The 17,418-nt window shown below is 40.6% G+C and overlaps 1 protein-coding gene across 3 annotated transcripts in view; it reads right to left on the bottom strand.

Annotated features, from left to right (window-relative positions):
* The window catches only part of LOC148028458 (K(+) efflux antiporter 2, chloroplastic-like), a 181,600-nt gene extending 171,566 nt beyond the window's left edge, over window positions 1–10,034 (bottom strand). The window contains exons 1-3 of one of the 3 annotated variants that reach the window (XM_087690262.1): window positions 9,761–10,034; window positions 7,665–9,677; window positions 7,053–7,221 (exon numbers count right to left, since the gene is read on the bottom strand). In XM_087690262.1, coding sequence (XP_087546388.1) covers window positions 7,053–7,221; window positions 7,665–9,544 — 2,049 coding nt within the window. In that variant the 5' untranslated portion in view covers window positions 9,545–9,677; window positions 9,761–10,034. Of the gene's footprint in view, window positions 1–7,052; window positions 7,222–7,664 lie in introns of all 3 variants that reach the window. The other 2 variants (XM_087690261.1, XM_087690263.1) reach the window with 2 other exon arrangements.
* Between the last annotated feature and the right edge of the window lie 7,384 nt (window positions 10,035–17,418).

Here is a 17,418-nt window from a genome sequence, read left to right as displayed (position 1 = left end):
CTCAAGAAAATCAGTTACTTACTATTGCTGCCCTGCCTCAACAGCCTATAGATGTTGTCTCCTGCTGTTGATTGGTCTTCTTTTACCCCTGGCTGCCTCAGAAGGTCCTCCAATGGCTGCAAATTAGACCAGCAGCCTCCCCTCCCTCTCTTTGGCAGGCTGAATTTATAGAAATGCCTCTCTCCAGCCTCTAAAGAAGTTTTTCAATCTTGCATGGGCATTTTTCACAAGTGGTAGCCTTCGCAAATGGTTTTTTCCAATATTTTCCATAATTAAATATTAATTTTCAGTCTTTAAATACTGAAAATTAATCTAGTAATTATTTCAGTGCCCTGAAAAATAATCTGACTGGCCAATAATTAAATTGGCTAAGCAACTTCCATTCCCGAGTGTCTCTGTACCATCTTTGACCATCAGATTGGCGTTAGGTACCATTAAATGCCACTTCTCTAGTGTCACCAACTGACACTTATGGCCAAATGAATGACCTAGGCCAACAACTGGCACCAAATACCACCAAGTACCTGTGCGGCATAACTTATAGCAACCTTTGCCTTTGGCATCCCATGATTTCTTTGGGTCCCGGGCTCGTAAATTTACTTTAACCCCAGTTGCACCTCACATGTGCTTCATTTATTTAATCATGTGATTAAAAATTAATCCACATGTTAAGTGAGGTTTCAAAAATACATATCCTCATGGCATTAATAACCTCTGACCTGCCTGTCCCTCGGAGATATGCACAAATTTTTTGTGCTCTTTGGTTTCTAATGCTCACCGAATGTGTTAAATTTGATCTCTTTCACTTTACAACTCCTTACATCTCTGTAGTACAGAAGTACAAAAGGAGACTCTAGTTGTTAGCTATGAATTCACACTTCCTACATTATGTTTGTCCTTCGTATGGTCAATACCTTAGTCGTATTAGTTCTATGTGTGGGGCAGCCCTTAAATGCTTCATGAAGTACAATTTATAGGTAGTTGTAAAAACATGACCTGAAGAGGCAGCTGGTGTCGTTCTTGTTTTTTGGATCACCCTTGTTGTTCAGGTTCTGTGTATAGTGGACTCTTTGTGAAGAAAACTGCTAGGGTTTGCACTGAGGACACACTGAGTGTACGACCACGACAGAAACACAAAGAGACAGACACAGACATAGAGGGTAAAACTCAAACCCTAAACACAAAACTCAAAACTCAAACACAAAAATTCAAACACAAACAGAAGAAGGGAGAGAGAGAACACAACTTTGAAGTGAATGAATGATGTAAATGAATGTAAGAGTGTGCAGTGTGCTCAAGGGCAGAGCAATGTCGGAGTGTAACGTCCACCGGAGACATATCCCAAGTCTATGACCACCAGTCGGAGTGTAGGAGTACTGAATAGTGAATGGCAGCAAGCTGATCACCAAAACACAGCAGTCTGGAGGGTGGAAACTGGTGAATGCAGCAATGTACAGCTGATCGAAGGCTGAAAACTGCGCACAATCTTTTGTAAACAGCAAGCTGAAACAGTGTCTGATGGGGCTGGCGATGACTGGATGATCAGATCGCAGCAGATGATGATATCGTCAGCAACTGACGTTAGTATGGATAAAGGCGCCAAAAGCAAGAGCAAACACAGATGGAGTAGCAGCAGTCTGGAGGGCTGGACAGCCACGTGAGAGGAGGCTGATGGCTGAAATCTGCACATGGAGTGAGAAACCTGCACAAACGGAATAAGGCTGAATGGGCGCAGCCTATCTATTTATAGATGCGGAAGGGCGCCCCAAAAATTAGGGTTTCCACTGAACTCTCTCGAACCGCTCCCCGTTGTAGAGTTTTTTGTCACGAGGACGTGAAATTTTAATGCTTTGCTTATGTTTAATTGATATTTGATTAAAGGATTAATCAAATGTGCAATTAAAATTTGCACATGTGGGGTGCAAGCTACTTTTTCACAATTGAAGGCTGAAGGACCCTGTGAAAAAGATGGGTGTCAAAGACAAAAGTTGTAACAAGTTACACTTGTTAGATTCTAGGTGAATTTTGGTGTTAGTTTGTCCCTAGGACCATTAATTGGCCATTAAGTGTCAGTGGTGACACTAGGGACTAGGCATTAATTAATGGATTAATGCTTGTCCAAGGGTAAATTAATGCATGGGACCACTTTGGGTTGCAAATGGCCTAGCCAATTAATTTTTCGATGGGCAAGGTCAATTTTCTGGGCATGGATTAAGGACTGAATTAATTTTCAGAATTAATTAATTCTGAAAATTTATTAAATGGCTGGAAATTGCTGAAAATGGATTAAGAAAGTTGCCACTTGGCAAAACTTTCCCATGCAAGTGGGGGAAAGGCTAAATAGGGCTGAAGGGAGAGGGAAATCTCGTTTTTTCATTTTGGAACTGTTGGAAAGAGATGTTGGGTTGTCGCTGCCAGCTTTTGGGGCCAATTCCCAGCCATTGGAGACCATTTTGGTGATGGAGATTGCATATTCTTGACCTTGGGAAGCTGGCAATTGCTGTTATGCACTTTCTCCTGAAGATCACAGTCTCTCATGCTCCTACTGTTATTGGTGCATCCGTTTGGAACTGGTAGCACGGTAGCAGCTGATTTTGATCAGTTCTTCGCGACAAATCTCAGAATTTTCTCCCTCTACAGAATTCTCTCATCTCCTTCAGCCTATGCTCAACCATTCTCAGCAATTCTTAGCCATTTGGAGGGGATCTCAGCAATTTTTGGTGGGCTGACCTGTAATTTCTGCAGTAAACCCTAATTTACAACAGAAATTAGGGTTTAGCAGCCACCCTGGGATTCATGCCAGAGATTGAAGGCTCAAGGGACTGAAATCAACAGCTGATAATTGAAGATTATCAAGGGATTTCAGGAGCCAACCTATCCCGAAATGATTTGGGGCAGCATTTGGCCAGCCAAGGGTCAAATTGGAGAAAAAGTCCTGGGTGAATCAAGGGGCAAATGACCCAAAAGGCTTGTTGGTCATTTATGACAACAAGAGCAATTGGTTAGTAGGAGGAGATTGAAGAATCTCACGTTGTACTCCTTCCAATTGAATGAAAGCTAAAGAAATACCACAAGGGGCGCCAATTTTGGGGCCAACAAGGTGTCTATTGTCCAAGAATGCTATGGTAAAGTGTGTATTTCATTTTATGTGCATTTATTTATTGTTGTAATTAACTCTTAAATCAGGTTATCACCACCCATTCCAAGAAGGAAGGTTGGTTTCCTTTTTACTCTAAAAGAGCATTTTTTAGTGTGTTTTGGGGCTGTTTAAGAGGCTAATCAGCAAGTAATGCATATTTTAGCTCAACGCTCTTATCATGATATATCAGATCTAACGTTTGTTGGCGCCATCATTCATTACACAAAGTACCACTCTATTACTCTGAAATAGTGGCTAATGTTATTACATTTCAAATTAATTTCTGTTTTCATGAGAAAGCTACTCTAATCTTAACTTTGTTGTATGAGGTGCAAGATATTTTGGAATTGTATGCAGTCCTATTGCAAGCATTATGGAACTTCATGAAGCGGTGGTATTATCCAAAACTAAGGCTTGGTCATGGCAGCTTTGCTTATGGTGGATATATATTTAATGGTTTTTTACAAACTATCATGACATGGGAGAATATGGTCATAGCATTGGTGGAGTATTTTTTGAAAGAAATCTTAACCACTAATCATGAATTTTTGGATGATGGGACATTGAAGCAACTTATTTTAACTAAAGTTATTTTACAACTGTAACTGTATGAAGTCGTCAAATTTCAATTGGATGAAGCCCAACTAAGGGATCAAAAGACACGTGTCAAAGTCACCAAGAGTACTTTCTGTAATCAATATGTAACATACCTCCTCTTTTTTGGGAGTTTTACTCAATGTGAAGTTGGAAAAAGGGAAAATGGCAAAAAGGGCACGATGCCTGGCCCATGCATTTGGAGAGACACACAATCAACAATGCCATAGCTCGATTCGACATCTTCATCTTTCTTCTCATTCTCCGTCTCTCTTGCAACCTAATTGTGAGCAAGTCATTCCTAGAGCCAACATGGTAAACACTCGGTAAAAGAAGGCACAAAAACTACCTGTCAAGAGGGGGCAACAACAGCCGAGACAAGTTCATGATGAAGAAGAGGATTGGAGTGACAACTCTCTTGAAATTACTCCTTCCAAGGCAAAGGAGACCACACCGAAAGAATTGGTTGCCCTATCCAGTGATGAGGATGGTGAGTTGGCAACACCTATGATAGATTGTACTATTTTTTTGGATACATCAGAGCCTAGCACTACACCCTGGCTTATGCAAATTGGCTTATTAACTTTTGCTGAATTACCTTGGGAACCATGGAGTAATAATTTGCATGCAAAGGAGCAGCTTGCTATCCTTAGGGAAAGTGGTAAAATTGGGGGGAAGTTGGAGATTACCCCTTCTCTTTTGTCTCAAGCTTTTTCTCTTGATCTTAATAACTGTCCTAAACATTCGAGATGCACAGATGAGGTTATACAATAGGAGTTTGGGAATGCCACAGATGCAAGGAATCGATATGTTTTAAGGCATGCCAATTCCAAGAGAAGGTTCTTCATTAAATGGTTTATGGGAAGGCTTCTTCTCTTAATCAAGACGGATACAATTACCAAAGATACATTTGGAATCCTTTGGTAAGCCCGAAATGTACCTATCCCTAGTTGGTCACATACTCTTCATGATAAGCTTGTGCAAGAAGTACATGTACCCACTCTTAGAAAGCAACAACAAAAGAATCGAATTGGATCAATGTTGGCAACTTTGTCTCATTGACAAGTGGTATGTCCAACTATTCATTCATCTCTTTGGGACTCACAAAAGGGGGATAAGCTTAATGTATTCAAAAAGCAAAAGATAGTATATGGTATTCTTGTGGATCTTTATGATAGGGAATTGACTCACTCTAATGCTTTATTGCATGGTGGAAAATAGTCAAGGCAAAGGATTTGTTGCTCCAGTGAATATGGGTTATTCTTTACATGATGTATCTAATGCTGATGTAGGCAATGCTATGCCTTTGGATTTTTCTGAATGGTTGAAATATGATGTTAAGTATGATGTGGTCATAACAGGCACGCAAAAGAAAGTTTGATTTTCTAAGGTGAAAATCAAGATTATGTCCAAGCAATCCAACAATATACAACAAGGAAATAGTATATCTCATGACACAAAAATATTGGCAGCAAATTATGTTCCTCATAACCTTGAGGAAATATGTTCATTTGTGTTTGGATTGCATAGGTTTCTGGTTGACATAAATGCTTGTGGTGCGATCAAATTGGATGTTGTTCTGTCTCTGCAGGAACAATTGTCATGTATGAAGTCCGAGAGGGATACTATGCTCATTGAGATGGATAAAATAAAGGAGTTGCATGCTAGTAAAGTGGATGCTTTGAGGAGACAAATTGATGATTGTGATGAAATGTCGTCCAAGTGTAAGATATCCTCGGCCGCTTTCAAGGAATGGACAGCCACTATGCAAGCAAAATTTCAAGGTGAGCTTGATTTAGTGGCTCAAGAGAATGCCAAACTCAAAGCTGAGAGGATTCTTCTAAATACTCGAGCGGAACCTTTGCTTAAGGTTGAGAAGCAGCTATTGAATGACGTGGAAGTTGATTTGGATGGTTCTGTGTTTACACACCAGGATTTAGCTACTATGAGGACTACTTTAATTAGGGTTATGCATAATCAATGGGTTTCTATTGTTGGGAGGATGTCTCACGTTATTTCTTGGCCTTATGTAGTGTTGCAACGGTCATTTGTTTTAAAAAATGTGGAAGCATTGATTCATGAACAAGATATGCTCAAGGAGAAGCTTGATGGGATGCAAGTTGAGTATGATAAACTTTTGGGCATGATTACTAGGTTGCAAAATGTTACGCAGATTGATCATGCTGAAAATCAATTTTCAAATATTGATGTTTTCAAGGCTAGTTTCAATGATGTACTACATGATATCAATAAACAGGTAAAGTTCAGGGAGCTTACAATTGACAAGATTCATGACATGAATGTTTTGCCTCTTGTATCTCATGAGCAGCATGCACAAGGACAGTCTATCACTAACTCTCATGATGCTCATGAGCCTCACAACTCATAAGACACTCTCTTGTTCCACTGTCAGATTTTGTTTCTTTTTTCCATCATACTTACTATGTATGCCTTTATTTTGTCTTAACTATATTTTGAGTAAATTATGCAACTACAGTGAAGGGCTATAAGTATCCTACTAGAGAGGCTCTACTTATCGTTTCCCTGTGGCTTACTTTATGGGGCAAGGCTGTGAGTAAGGCATAATTTTTCTCATTTGGTATGTCACTTTTCGATAAGGCATTTGACACCATAGATTATACGAGTGCTCGAGTCATGGTTGTGCCAACCATCCACCAAGCTGTGCCAAGTGTTAGCTATGGATTCACACTTCACACATTATGTTTGTCCTTCGTATGGTTAGTACCTTAGTCATATTAGTTCTATGAGTGGGGCAGCCCTTAAATCCCTCATGAAGTCGTATGCCTCATGAAGTGCAGTTTATAGGCAGCTGTCAAAACGTGACATGAAGAGGCAACTGGTGTCATTCTCGCTTTCCGGATCATCTCCGATGTTCACGACCTGTATAGTGGATTCTTATTATGATATATCAAATCTGACAGTTGGCGCCATCATTCATTATGTTTCTGCTCTATTTTCAATATATTCTTTATGTTCTATTTTTTATTCTCTGAGTATTAGTGATGAAGTATGAGTTCTCATATTTCTATTTGGTTATGTTTGAGTTTCCTATGTGATACCTGATACAGGATTAGGTATTTTCCATATGAGGCACTGCCTGTCCTATTATGCATTTTGTATAGATTAGGGCAGCAACATTGGTCCTCAAGGATTATGATGTAGTAACAGTTATTGCCTTTTGACAATGAAGAAATTTAAGACTGTTCACCAGAGACACACATTTTCTATTATGGAATGATCTCTTATGATGTGGATGAACACATTGGGAAAAAATAAACATGCAATTGAACCAACCCACCTCCTGCTGTGGAATCCTTTGCAGCATCGTTTGCATTCTTTTGGATAAATTCCGCACCTTCTTTATAAGTGGTTTGGCACTTGTTGCCGCCTCTTCAATGCTAGTCACAAGCTCTGTGCGTTCACCAATTTGTGCTTGCTTCTCCATTCTGTTTGCCAAATAGACACCCCTGAAAACACAAGGTACACAGCAGTTGCAAGCTCACCATAAAGCAGTAAAGGGATCCTTCTTTAAATTGAATTAAAAAGACCGAAAACTTTATAAGGGCAACCATAAAGCACTAAAGGGATCCTTATTTGGATTGAAATAGAAAGACTGAAATTTTTATAAGGGCAACCATAAACAGGTGCATCCAGATAGCATCAAAAGAGCAGGCTCTGATATAGCTTTGGAGCACGGAGGGATATTTAAGATGCTTTCATATGCATACTTGACTATTCCAAAATATGGGCAGGATGAATGATGATAGGATTTACACAATAGCAAAAGCAATGTCAGGCATAGCAGTAACAGCCAGCTTCAAGGGTGTCCTTATACTAAGCATTCTCAGGAAAATCTGAATGGCAGCTTTTCGCAGCAATTATGATAGAACAAATCATATTGGCAACTTACCCCCCACCCAACAACAATAGGCCAACTGCTAGCTTTAGAAAGTGCTGTTTTACCCCACTCACAAGACCTTGGAAAACAGTGGCGGGAGTAAACTCTGTCCCATCATCTTCAAAGGAGAAATACGATGCAGAAAAGAACCGAGATGACTTTTTTGTCGAAGACTTTGCAGGAGGGGTATCTTTTATGGGCTCTGACTTCTTTTGCTGATGTCCAACCTTAAGCCTGTCAAATTCTGCATCATCCAATTCAGATCTTAAATTTTCAGTAGAGACCTCCTTCCCCCTTTTGTCACCATCACTGCTGGTCTCCCCAGCTCCGCCAGGGATAGAGAGAACAGTTTTCTGGCCCGACTCGAGCTTTTGCTCATAATGAGTTGTGACCCTGTTGAGAGTATCCAGAGTGTTATTTTCATCAATATCTCTTCTGACCACCCTCTCAATAAGAGGACCTTCTGCAGGTATATCAGAAGAATGAGTGTTGGTTAACCCCTCCGGCTCTTCTTCTGTAGACAATGTAGCTTCAACCATCTGTGATGCTAAGATAGTCGCTGCAGCTTGAGCTGCATCGGCTGCAACCTTTTCTGCCTTCTGAAGCTCAATCTCTGCATCACATACCCTCTGAGCAGCCTCAAGTTCTAAGGCAACGGCCTTCTCTGCCAAAGACATCACAGCTGCGACGTCATCTTCCGCTGCTATTGCAATTTCTCTAGCTTCTTTTGCCGCAAGCATCATTCGCTGCGCGTCTCTCTCAAGCTCCACCTTTGCACTTTGAATACGTCCAAGATCAGCCTCACACTGGACAAGGGCAAGAGTGCGAGCCTGAAGCTCAGCCTCAGCAGCAGTTAACTCCTCAGTTTCCTTACGGAGGACAGAAACGTCCTCTGACAAATTGTCCTCACCACCTTCTGTAATGAGGCCAACTCTGGGCACTTCGTCCATCCCAATGAGAAGACTAGGGACACCCTCCAACCTAGATTCCCCTTCAGCCTTCTCATCATCGGTTGGAAGCAGTTCAACCTCTGTTTGTTCCTTTAATCTTTCTTGTGCCTTCAGCAATGCTTCTTTGGCCTGTTTCACTCGCCCTTCTGCTTCGACAAGTAAAAGCTTTGCTTTCGTGAGAAGCTCTTCTGCTGTGGACTCTTCCAACAAAATCTTCTCCACCATTGCCTTTGCATCATCAGCCTTCGCTTCAGCACCAGTAGCATCGTCCCTCAGAGCAATTGCTCTTTCTGCAACAGTTTGTGCTTGCTCTTCAACTTGAGCGCTGTTTACTCGTGCAGTCTCTAACTCTTCCAAGGCAGCTCGAAGCACTCCCCTCAAATACTCGATTGAGGTGTCCTCCTGCCTGTCTACAGCCTTGCCATCCTCCTTAGTGTTACTGTCTTTGCCTTCATTGACAACAAGTTCAGCACCATTGCTCGACTCTGGCATGGAACCATGTATGACCTCTCGCATACTAGAATTGCTTTTGGTATGATTATCTGACATGTATCCAGTAGGTTTGATAGCCTCTGTGCCAGAGCTATCACTAGCCTCACACCCAACTAAGGTAAGGATCCCACGTTTTCTTGACTGGTCCTGAGTGCCAACGCTCCATCGTGGTCTTGCTAGATGTTTATGCAAGTCGAGGTCAATTGCAGAGATCTTCAAGTGGCCAAAGCGGCACGTACACAAGCCTGCCGCTGTACGAAATGCGTGCTTCCAGTAAAAAGTGCGCTGCAATGGCAAACCTGCTTCGTACGAATGCAAAGCTCTTGTTGCATTGTATCGTGATACCGGAGAAGCTCGACGATGCAGGTCTTGTTTCCCGTGCGCAATGGCGACCGGTGCGCGGAGGCAAGAGGAGGTGTAGATGGCGCTGATATCCGGGAGGGCGGCCATGTCTTCTATAGTGAACCAGCTACAGCGTGAGGGATCTGCTAGCCATTCCAGTAATCATATTCCCGAGCTGGTGGTGGAGTCATCATCCCTCTTCCCTGTCATTGCAGGTCGCCATAGACCTCCGCCTTTGCCTCTTCGCAAAAAGGGAAGGCCAAATGAGGCGGGTAGTAAGGGCTGAGGCTGTCTATATATGTAATAATGACGACCAAACCTTACCGTAAATTTTGACTCTCTGCTAGAAAGGAAGAACAACCATGGAAGCTGCAGATGCGAGGAGGGAAGGCCGAATATGTAAAACAATTGTGATTGTTGTTACAGAGATATTTAGCATATATCATTTAAAAGAGTATACTCCATGAATAAATTTTCGAGGCCTGGCAGACGAGCGCAGAGCTGTTATCGAGAGAGAGAGAGAGAGAGAGAGAGAGAAGTAGTTTCCAGCGCCGAGAGAGATAATCCCTTCCTGATACTCTTCCACGTGACGAGGGCACACCGATTCTTCTTACAATTTTCGTTATTCGTTGAGAAATTGTGTTAACACAATTATAAATATGGACCCCCAAAAAAAAAAAAGGCCCTTAGACTCTCAACATCCCATGTCTTCAAATATCATTTGTTTATTGTAAACGCTAGGTTTTTCCATTCTCAATCCTTCACCCAAGGCATCTACAAATCCAACAACTATCTTATCGAACCCCCTCGTCTCCATATTCTCTTCTACAGCGTTTCAAACTTGGCCATGCTTAGGGTAATGTTCACATGGACTTGACATTTAATATTTGAATTCGCAATTGACGAGAGGAACAAGTCTAATTTAGGCATAAGAGTCACTAACACACATTATCTCTAATTAAAGTGTCACTTATTATCATCATTATCACAACACTAATGCTCATACACCACATCATATCACCATCATGCAAATGAGCACAAGGAGTCTAGCTAAGATCATTCTGAGCATATACAAGAAAAAGGTAGAGCGATATTGATTGAGGAGTTATGTCATCATGATGCATCTGTCCTTGGGCTAGATGAATACTGGTTTTTTTGGGCCGACATAGCCTAAGTTTGATTAACAACAACTAGATACCCTCCAATATCTCTATAGACTCACCAAGGCACTAGTAAGTGTTCAGGGCTTAGTTTAGGGATAGTAAGTGTTCATGGCTTAGGAACATAAAGATTAATACACAACCACCTCCATCCTTGCATATAGGAATCCATCGCTTCAAGCACATACCCATCTCCATAGCACCACATCCCCATGGGGGTACCATCCAATTAATGGTTGATAGGCATTTTACATTAGGTACTCACACAACCGCATTCACCTTAGGAAAGGCATAATCCATCATAGTCATTTTGAGCTCAGGTCTTAGCCTAGGACCACCCACACACACACTGGTTCCACATGCCTACAACACTTGTTTTTAGGCGCATAACTTGTCCCGCCTCCTAGGCATTCCATCCATAGGTACTACCTTGCACATCCCTAAGACATAATATTCACATCCATACCTTAGGATAGGAGCATTGTTCCTTCTTAGTCTCCCACATAGGTATGTTTCCCCTAAGTTACAATCCTAGTAAGTCTTAGGAAATCCATAACACCTCATCCTTATGCATTCAAAACCATTTCAAGGTCCACACCCACACATCTTGTGGTCGTAGATTAAACATACCTACACCATTGCCTAGGCACACATCTCATCCATAGACACTTCATTCCAACCATTAGCTATACCACCCTGCCCATAGGCACATAGGCATTAAATCCTAGGATAGCCTTGTAGCACCTTAAATAGATTAGGTCTATTACACACTAATATGCAAATGCACACTAGCTTGGGGTGGTGCACAGCCTCTAGCACCCTTAGTTAGGTTAGTTAACAAATTAGTTTCACCCACGCTTTGCACACCTAGCACCTCTTGCATTACACATAGGGTAGTCTAGGACTACTAACCTTAACTACAAGTGTGTGGCACCACTTAGATCATACAACTATCCACTAAAATAAGGCTTAACCCTTAGTTGCACATAGTCTCAAATGCCAAAATATCCTTCTAGGTTTCAATTTCCACCCTTTCACATTAACCATTCTCCTAGCCACACTTGATTACACCACCTAGAATAGATTCCAATTAGGTGCACTCCACTAAGGATCATCTAGCCCTTAGAATCATAGCTTCGATCCAACCTTTACAACCTCTTATACATTTAAAGCACAACACAATTAGACTTAGGTCACTTAGGATCACATCCTACACCACTCAAGCAACAAGGTATAGGTCAATTGCATTTGTGAGGGAGGTATGATTGAGAGAGCTCTACCATGAACATTGGACTAGAATTCAAAACAGTGAAAGGACGCATTGAGGGGTGTATGTCAATATTGAGTGAGTAAGCAAAAGGCCAACATCAAAACTAAAAACTTCAACTAACATCTGAGCCACAATTCCAAGAGAGCATAACTAAGAACTAGAATTATGTGCAAGCTTGTGTTAGAATTGACTTGACAACTGCATTTGAGCAACTTATCAAGCATTGAATTAGACATCTTGTCTCATTGGGCTACACTCGAGTGAGCTTCACTTGCTTCTTTTAGCTAAAATTGGTCAAGTGAGTTATCTTTAACCAGCATGACTACTTGACCTGGAGATAGCATTGAGCAACTCTCTTGATTGCACATTCCTAAGGATCTTCAAAGGGCAATTGAGTGCGACAAGAGCTCAACACAAAAGACACCACAAGCAAATGCCATGGTAGAGTTGGAGGAGAAAATGTCTCACCCTAAGCTCATACATAATAAAATCTAGAGCAACACATGGCTAACAAATCATTGTGGGCAAAAAGCCAACACATCTCAACACTTCGAGTGTTCACCATCCTGACCAATAACTCAATTTCAAGTTTCTTCCATGAGAGTGAATCACTACTTCCATCCCCTTGCCTAACCTAATAAATCTAGTTAAGACCTTGATAGCTAGAGAAGACCCGAGCACAATGGCTAAGACCAGCTCAAATGTTGGAAATATGGGGTTTGACTCCGTAGATTTTTCACTAGATATCAAATGCCTCCACATTATATCCTTAGCATATGAGAATAGAGCACATAGGGAAATGAGTGAAATAAATACTAGTGGACATGGGAACAAAAAGAAGGCTATGTAGGGACCTCTTGCTGCAATTGTCTAGGCTTATGCAAAGACAAAGTTTTGATTCACTTCGGAAGGAGATGGAGATAGAATAAATCCAACCAATCCTAGAGGTTATGCAAAGATAGATGTTCAATGCACTTAGGAAGGAGATGGACATAGAATAAAAATCCAATGAATCCTAGACCTAGCAAGAGGATGTAAACCTGAAGAAGAATCGGGGAGGAGCTCCTTTGTCGTAGGGAAACCTGAGGAGCTCCTTTGTCGTAGGGAAACTATTAGGTCAATGAGAGATTTTGTTGATAAGGTTGAGGGTACCAAAGTTTCCATGGTAGTTTGTAGTTGGTTGTATCATGATTGTATCTTCCATAGTTGGTGCAAGATCTTGGTCATTGAATGAGCCATTCCTCCAAAAGATGGCTACCTCCATAGTGCACATAATGGATGTTGACCTCATAGGCCATCCTTTCGTGACATTCTAGAGCTTAACAAGCTCCATCTTAAGATTTGACACCTCCTAGTAAATATATATCCCCTTTTCCTTCTCTCCTTCATTAGGGCTTGTTCGCTCACTATGGATAGTGGCTCTTTTGTTGTGGATCGTCATGATGCTTGCTTATTGAATGGCCTCAATGTTTCATTCCTTCAATAAGTCATCGAATCTTATGTCCTCTTCATAGATGTCTACCAATTTGTCACATCTCAAGCTAGAGTTGCTTACCAAAAATGTATATAGTTTCTCATATCAGATCCTATTTATGAATACCATAGCTACAACCTTTTGATTGGATCTTTCAATCATAGGGGTTCTCCTACAACCTTTTGACTGGGTCATTCAATCATAGAAATTCTCCTATAAAAAATGTGGGTGATCTAGTTTCAGATTTCCTATTAGTCCTTTTGATTCACATCCATGAGTTTGATAATAAGGTTGTTTGCATATTCTACTTCAGAGAACCTCTTTGTGGGTAGGTCTTTGACCAAATCAAAATTGTTCTTTTTGGTATTGTCAAGATTTGTAAACCAAGTCCCGCCCTTTTCCACTAAACATAACCTAACGGCTTGTGCTCTATTGTCAACATCTTGGAGGCTACTAGCCTCACAAAGCTACTCAATTTGTTTGAGCAAATCAAATTTGTTCTTTTTGGTATTGTCAAGATTTGTAAACCAAGTCCTGGCCTTTTCCACTAAACATAACCTAATGGCTTGTGCTCTATTGTCAAAATCTTGGAGGTTACTAGCCTCACAAAGCTACTCAATTTGTTTGATGAGGTCATCTCTAGCTCTGCACTTGCCAACTTGTTTTGTGATGATTGGAATTTTCGACTAGCCCCTTGAGCTTGGTGTTACTCCTAATCCAATTGAGATTGAAGCTACAAGAGTGACACTATTTCTTTTTGCTATTGTTTTGTTAGCTAGCCACTTGATTAAGAGTTTGGATGTTGTAAGATAACAAGACAAGTCAAGATCTTGATACAAAACTATTCTAGATACAAGATAAGACAAGATATGGATACAAAACTATTTTGGATACAAGATAAGACAAGAATTGGTGATACACTAGCTTGAACTAGAACTAGAGAGGCGTGCCTCACAATGGTTCACGAAATAAGATAAGGCAATATCTTTATACGAAACTATTCTAGATACAAGATAAGACAAGAATTGGAGATACACTAGCTTGAACTAGAACTAGAGAGACATGACTCACAACAAGTGTGTTAGCAAAACTAAAGAGCTTGTACCCTAGGACTCTTATTTATACTAGAGTTATAGAGGTTAAGATGCCTATTAATCAAACATAGTTGGCACATAGGGTAGTTGACAAGGATACCAAGACAACAAAGCCTTGAACGGTGATTGCCAAAGGCATAGGAATGCTCACTATAGTTAAGGGAGACACCCTAGCATGAATATCCAAGTACCAACCAATAAGTTGGAGTTGATTAGAGTTATTGAGATGCCCAGAGGAGCCTTGAAACACAACCCAACAACAATCTTGAAGCCCTTAGAACAACTCTTGGAAGCTCACAAGTAGAAGAGGACAAAGGTGCATGTCATAAACTCATCAAGTGATCATCACAAAAGTAGATCCCAAAGACAAGGAACCAATGTGACCTTTATATATTGGGTTTAGGGTTATCACAAAAAGTGAGCACACCCTTGATGCTTTCATCGAGAAGGGAGTCAATTACTATAACTTAATGCATGATGCTTCCATGCAAATTGGTCAACCTTAGCTAATGCCAAATTCAACCCATCTAAATGTAGAGTATACACTTTACTAGGAATGTGTAATGTAATGTTAAACATTGAGACTAAAAGCCTTCCCATGATCTTTCATGTACTACCAAATGAAGAGGCAGTTGAGAAACACACCCTATTAGGCATAACTTTCAAACAACACGCCAAGTGCAATGTTGACTACAATAGCAAGGACATACATTTAGTCCTTCCCAATATGAAGCTTATCATAGTTTTCACTAAGGGTAATCTTGTCTCTCCTAGATAGAACATACTGCCAATGTCTTCAACAAAAGATAACAATGCCTCTGAGATGAGGGAGCTACACCCCTACTCAAATATATATAGTAAGCACAAGAGCCAAAACAAAGAACAATGAAAAGGCCACCAACCATAAGGAAAACTCGAAGAGTTGGATTCTGAAGGCAAAAAACACTAGCAAAGAAGTTGTTGCACCTATAAAACAAGCATACAAATCTACTTCCCATGAATTGAGACCATTGTGCTATTGAGATAAGGGAACCGATACTAAGTCACAATGGGTCCCCAAGTCTTATGGCATACTTAGGTCTACCAAGCTAGACATAAATGGATCTCTTTGCCCAAGCTCTAGTGTCCATCTACCACCTCTTGAGTTATCAAGAAATCCTTAATAGCAACCCAAACATCTCCATATCACCACCAACCACCCCAATCAACTATACAATATAATAGAAAATTGCAAATTATCCAACTTCTACTAGTTGTTGACCTATCAAAGAACCTTATCTATCCAGGATTTCTTGGACAAACTCTAGTATTTCAATTCTACCAATCGGTTCTCCTTATAAACCTATCCAAAAATTCATATTTCTTTAGCAATGACAATGTTTCTCATATTCACCTATCAAAGTGTCTTACTTCATTGAATTTACAGCCTTACAACCTGCATAGCTATCTTCTAACTATGTAATAACTTACATAAGCACTATGACCTATACGCGAATTGGATATCAAGTGCGGGACAATGCTCTAGGGTTGCTAGGAGTTCGACTCATCTCCCAGTCCAACAACATATATATTTTGGATGCAAAAGAATAATACCACTCATGTAGGAAGTGAATGCATACTAGTTTTAATTTGTAGGAGAAGCACACAAAGAACTATCCCCATTACTTTTATGCTGATAAATCTCCCATCTTCTAGAATCTCCAACCCACTGCCTATGCTCGTTGAAGTCCTATCCAATAGATGAGAACATTAGTACAATGTACCAACATCATCCATGCCATTCTCTACTAGCCTCATCACCATCTACCATGTAGGTAGCAACATCGAACATAACAACCATTGCTCTAGCATATACCATCATGAACATTCGTAGCATTCCATGTCTACATTATAAGCCAAAGCAAGCTACCTTTGATGCCAAGTGCCAAGGGACTGGAAGTCCTTTAGGAGGTTAAACTTTTAAAGGGCATGTGCAACAAATAGTAAAAAGCAAAAGCAATGGGCAACAAATTTCAAAAGATATGGATGTGGAAAGAAACAAAAGCAAAAGTAAAAAATCAAAACATAACTACCTAACACATCTGAGCAATAAAAATCAAAGTTGAGAGTGAAAGCATATCTCGAAAAGCAAAAAGCTAAATGTAGCATGAAGGAGTCAACAAGTGTCCCATGCAAAATTGAGGAATTATACTTGATACATAGAAACCCCAACCATTTTTTATCAAATTGTTCTTGAGCACTAGGCTCCCTCCTGTGCAATTTGTAATTTAAAAATTGTGTGCATGTAAAAGCACCCCACGTGGGTGAGTTAATGGATTAAAAGAGACGCATGCAAGGGGCCAAAACCCCAAAGTTCTATTTGATAGAATTCTCGGGCACAATGCCCAAGAGTAAGAGAACACCCACATGGAAAAGAGCCCAACTATATTTAAGGTGGGAAAAAAGAAAATGAAAATATTGTTGTGGCTACAAACTTGAATGCAATGTATCCTTCTCTTACTCCTACCTTCTATTTACATTCCTTGTGAGCTCACCATAGAGAGAATATGGTTGCCATTGACCCATTCATTTGTTTATTCATTCACCTTTCTTGCTTCCACCTATTGTTTTCTATGAATCATGAGCAAGAGAGGTGTTAATAGTGAGGTAGAATAGAGGAAAGGGAAGGGAGGGAGGGAGGGAGGTAGGTAGGTACTTGGGGGGGGGGAGAGAGAGAGAGAGAGAGAGAGAGAGAGAGAGAGAGAGAGAGAGAGAGAGAGAGAGAGAGAGAGAGAGAGAGAGAGAGAGAGAGAGAGAGAGAGATTCGAAGAATGAGAGAAGGATAGTAACTTCTTGCACACAAGGAACATGGACTTGAGAAGTGTAGAGCCACAAAGAGGAGTGACCACAAAGTGCTGGAGCTTCGAAGCTCATCAATGGCTTCTAAACTACAACAACATAAGTTTTCATTGCCCCATCTACCTTCTTTTTTTGTTGTTTCAATA

This window comes from Lygodium microphyllum, chromosome 12, assembly GCF_053477565.2.
Source record: "Lygodium microphyllum isolate KBCC chromosome 12, Lygodium_microphyllum_v1.1.10, whole genome shotgun sequence".
In the NCBI taxonomy this organism is placed as follows: Eukaryota; Viridiplantae; Streptophyta; class Polypodiopsida; order Schizaeales; family Lygodiaceae; genus Lygodium; species Lygodium microphyllum.
Note: the sequence above shows the minus strand (reverse complement) of the source record. Positions and strands in the feature narration are given on the sequence as shown.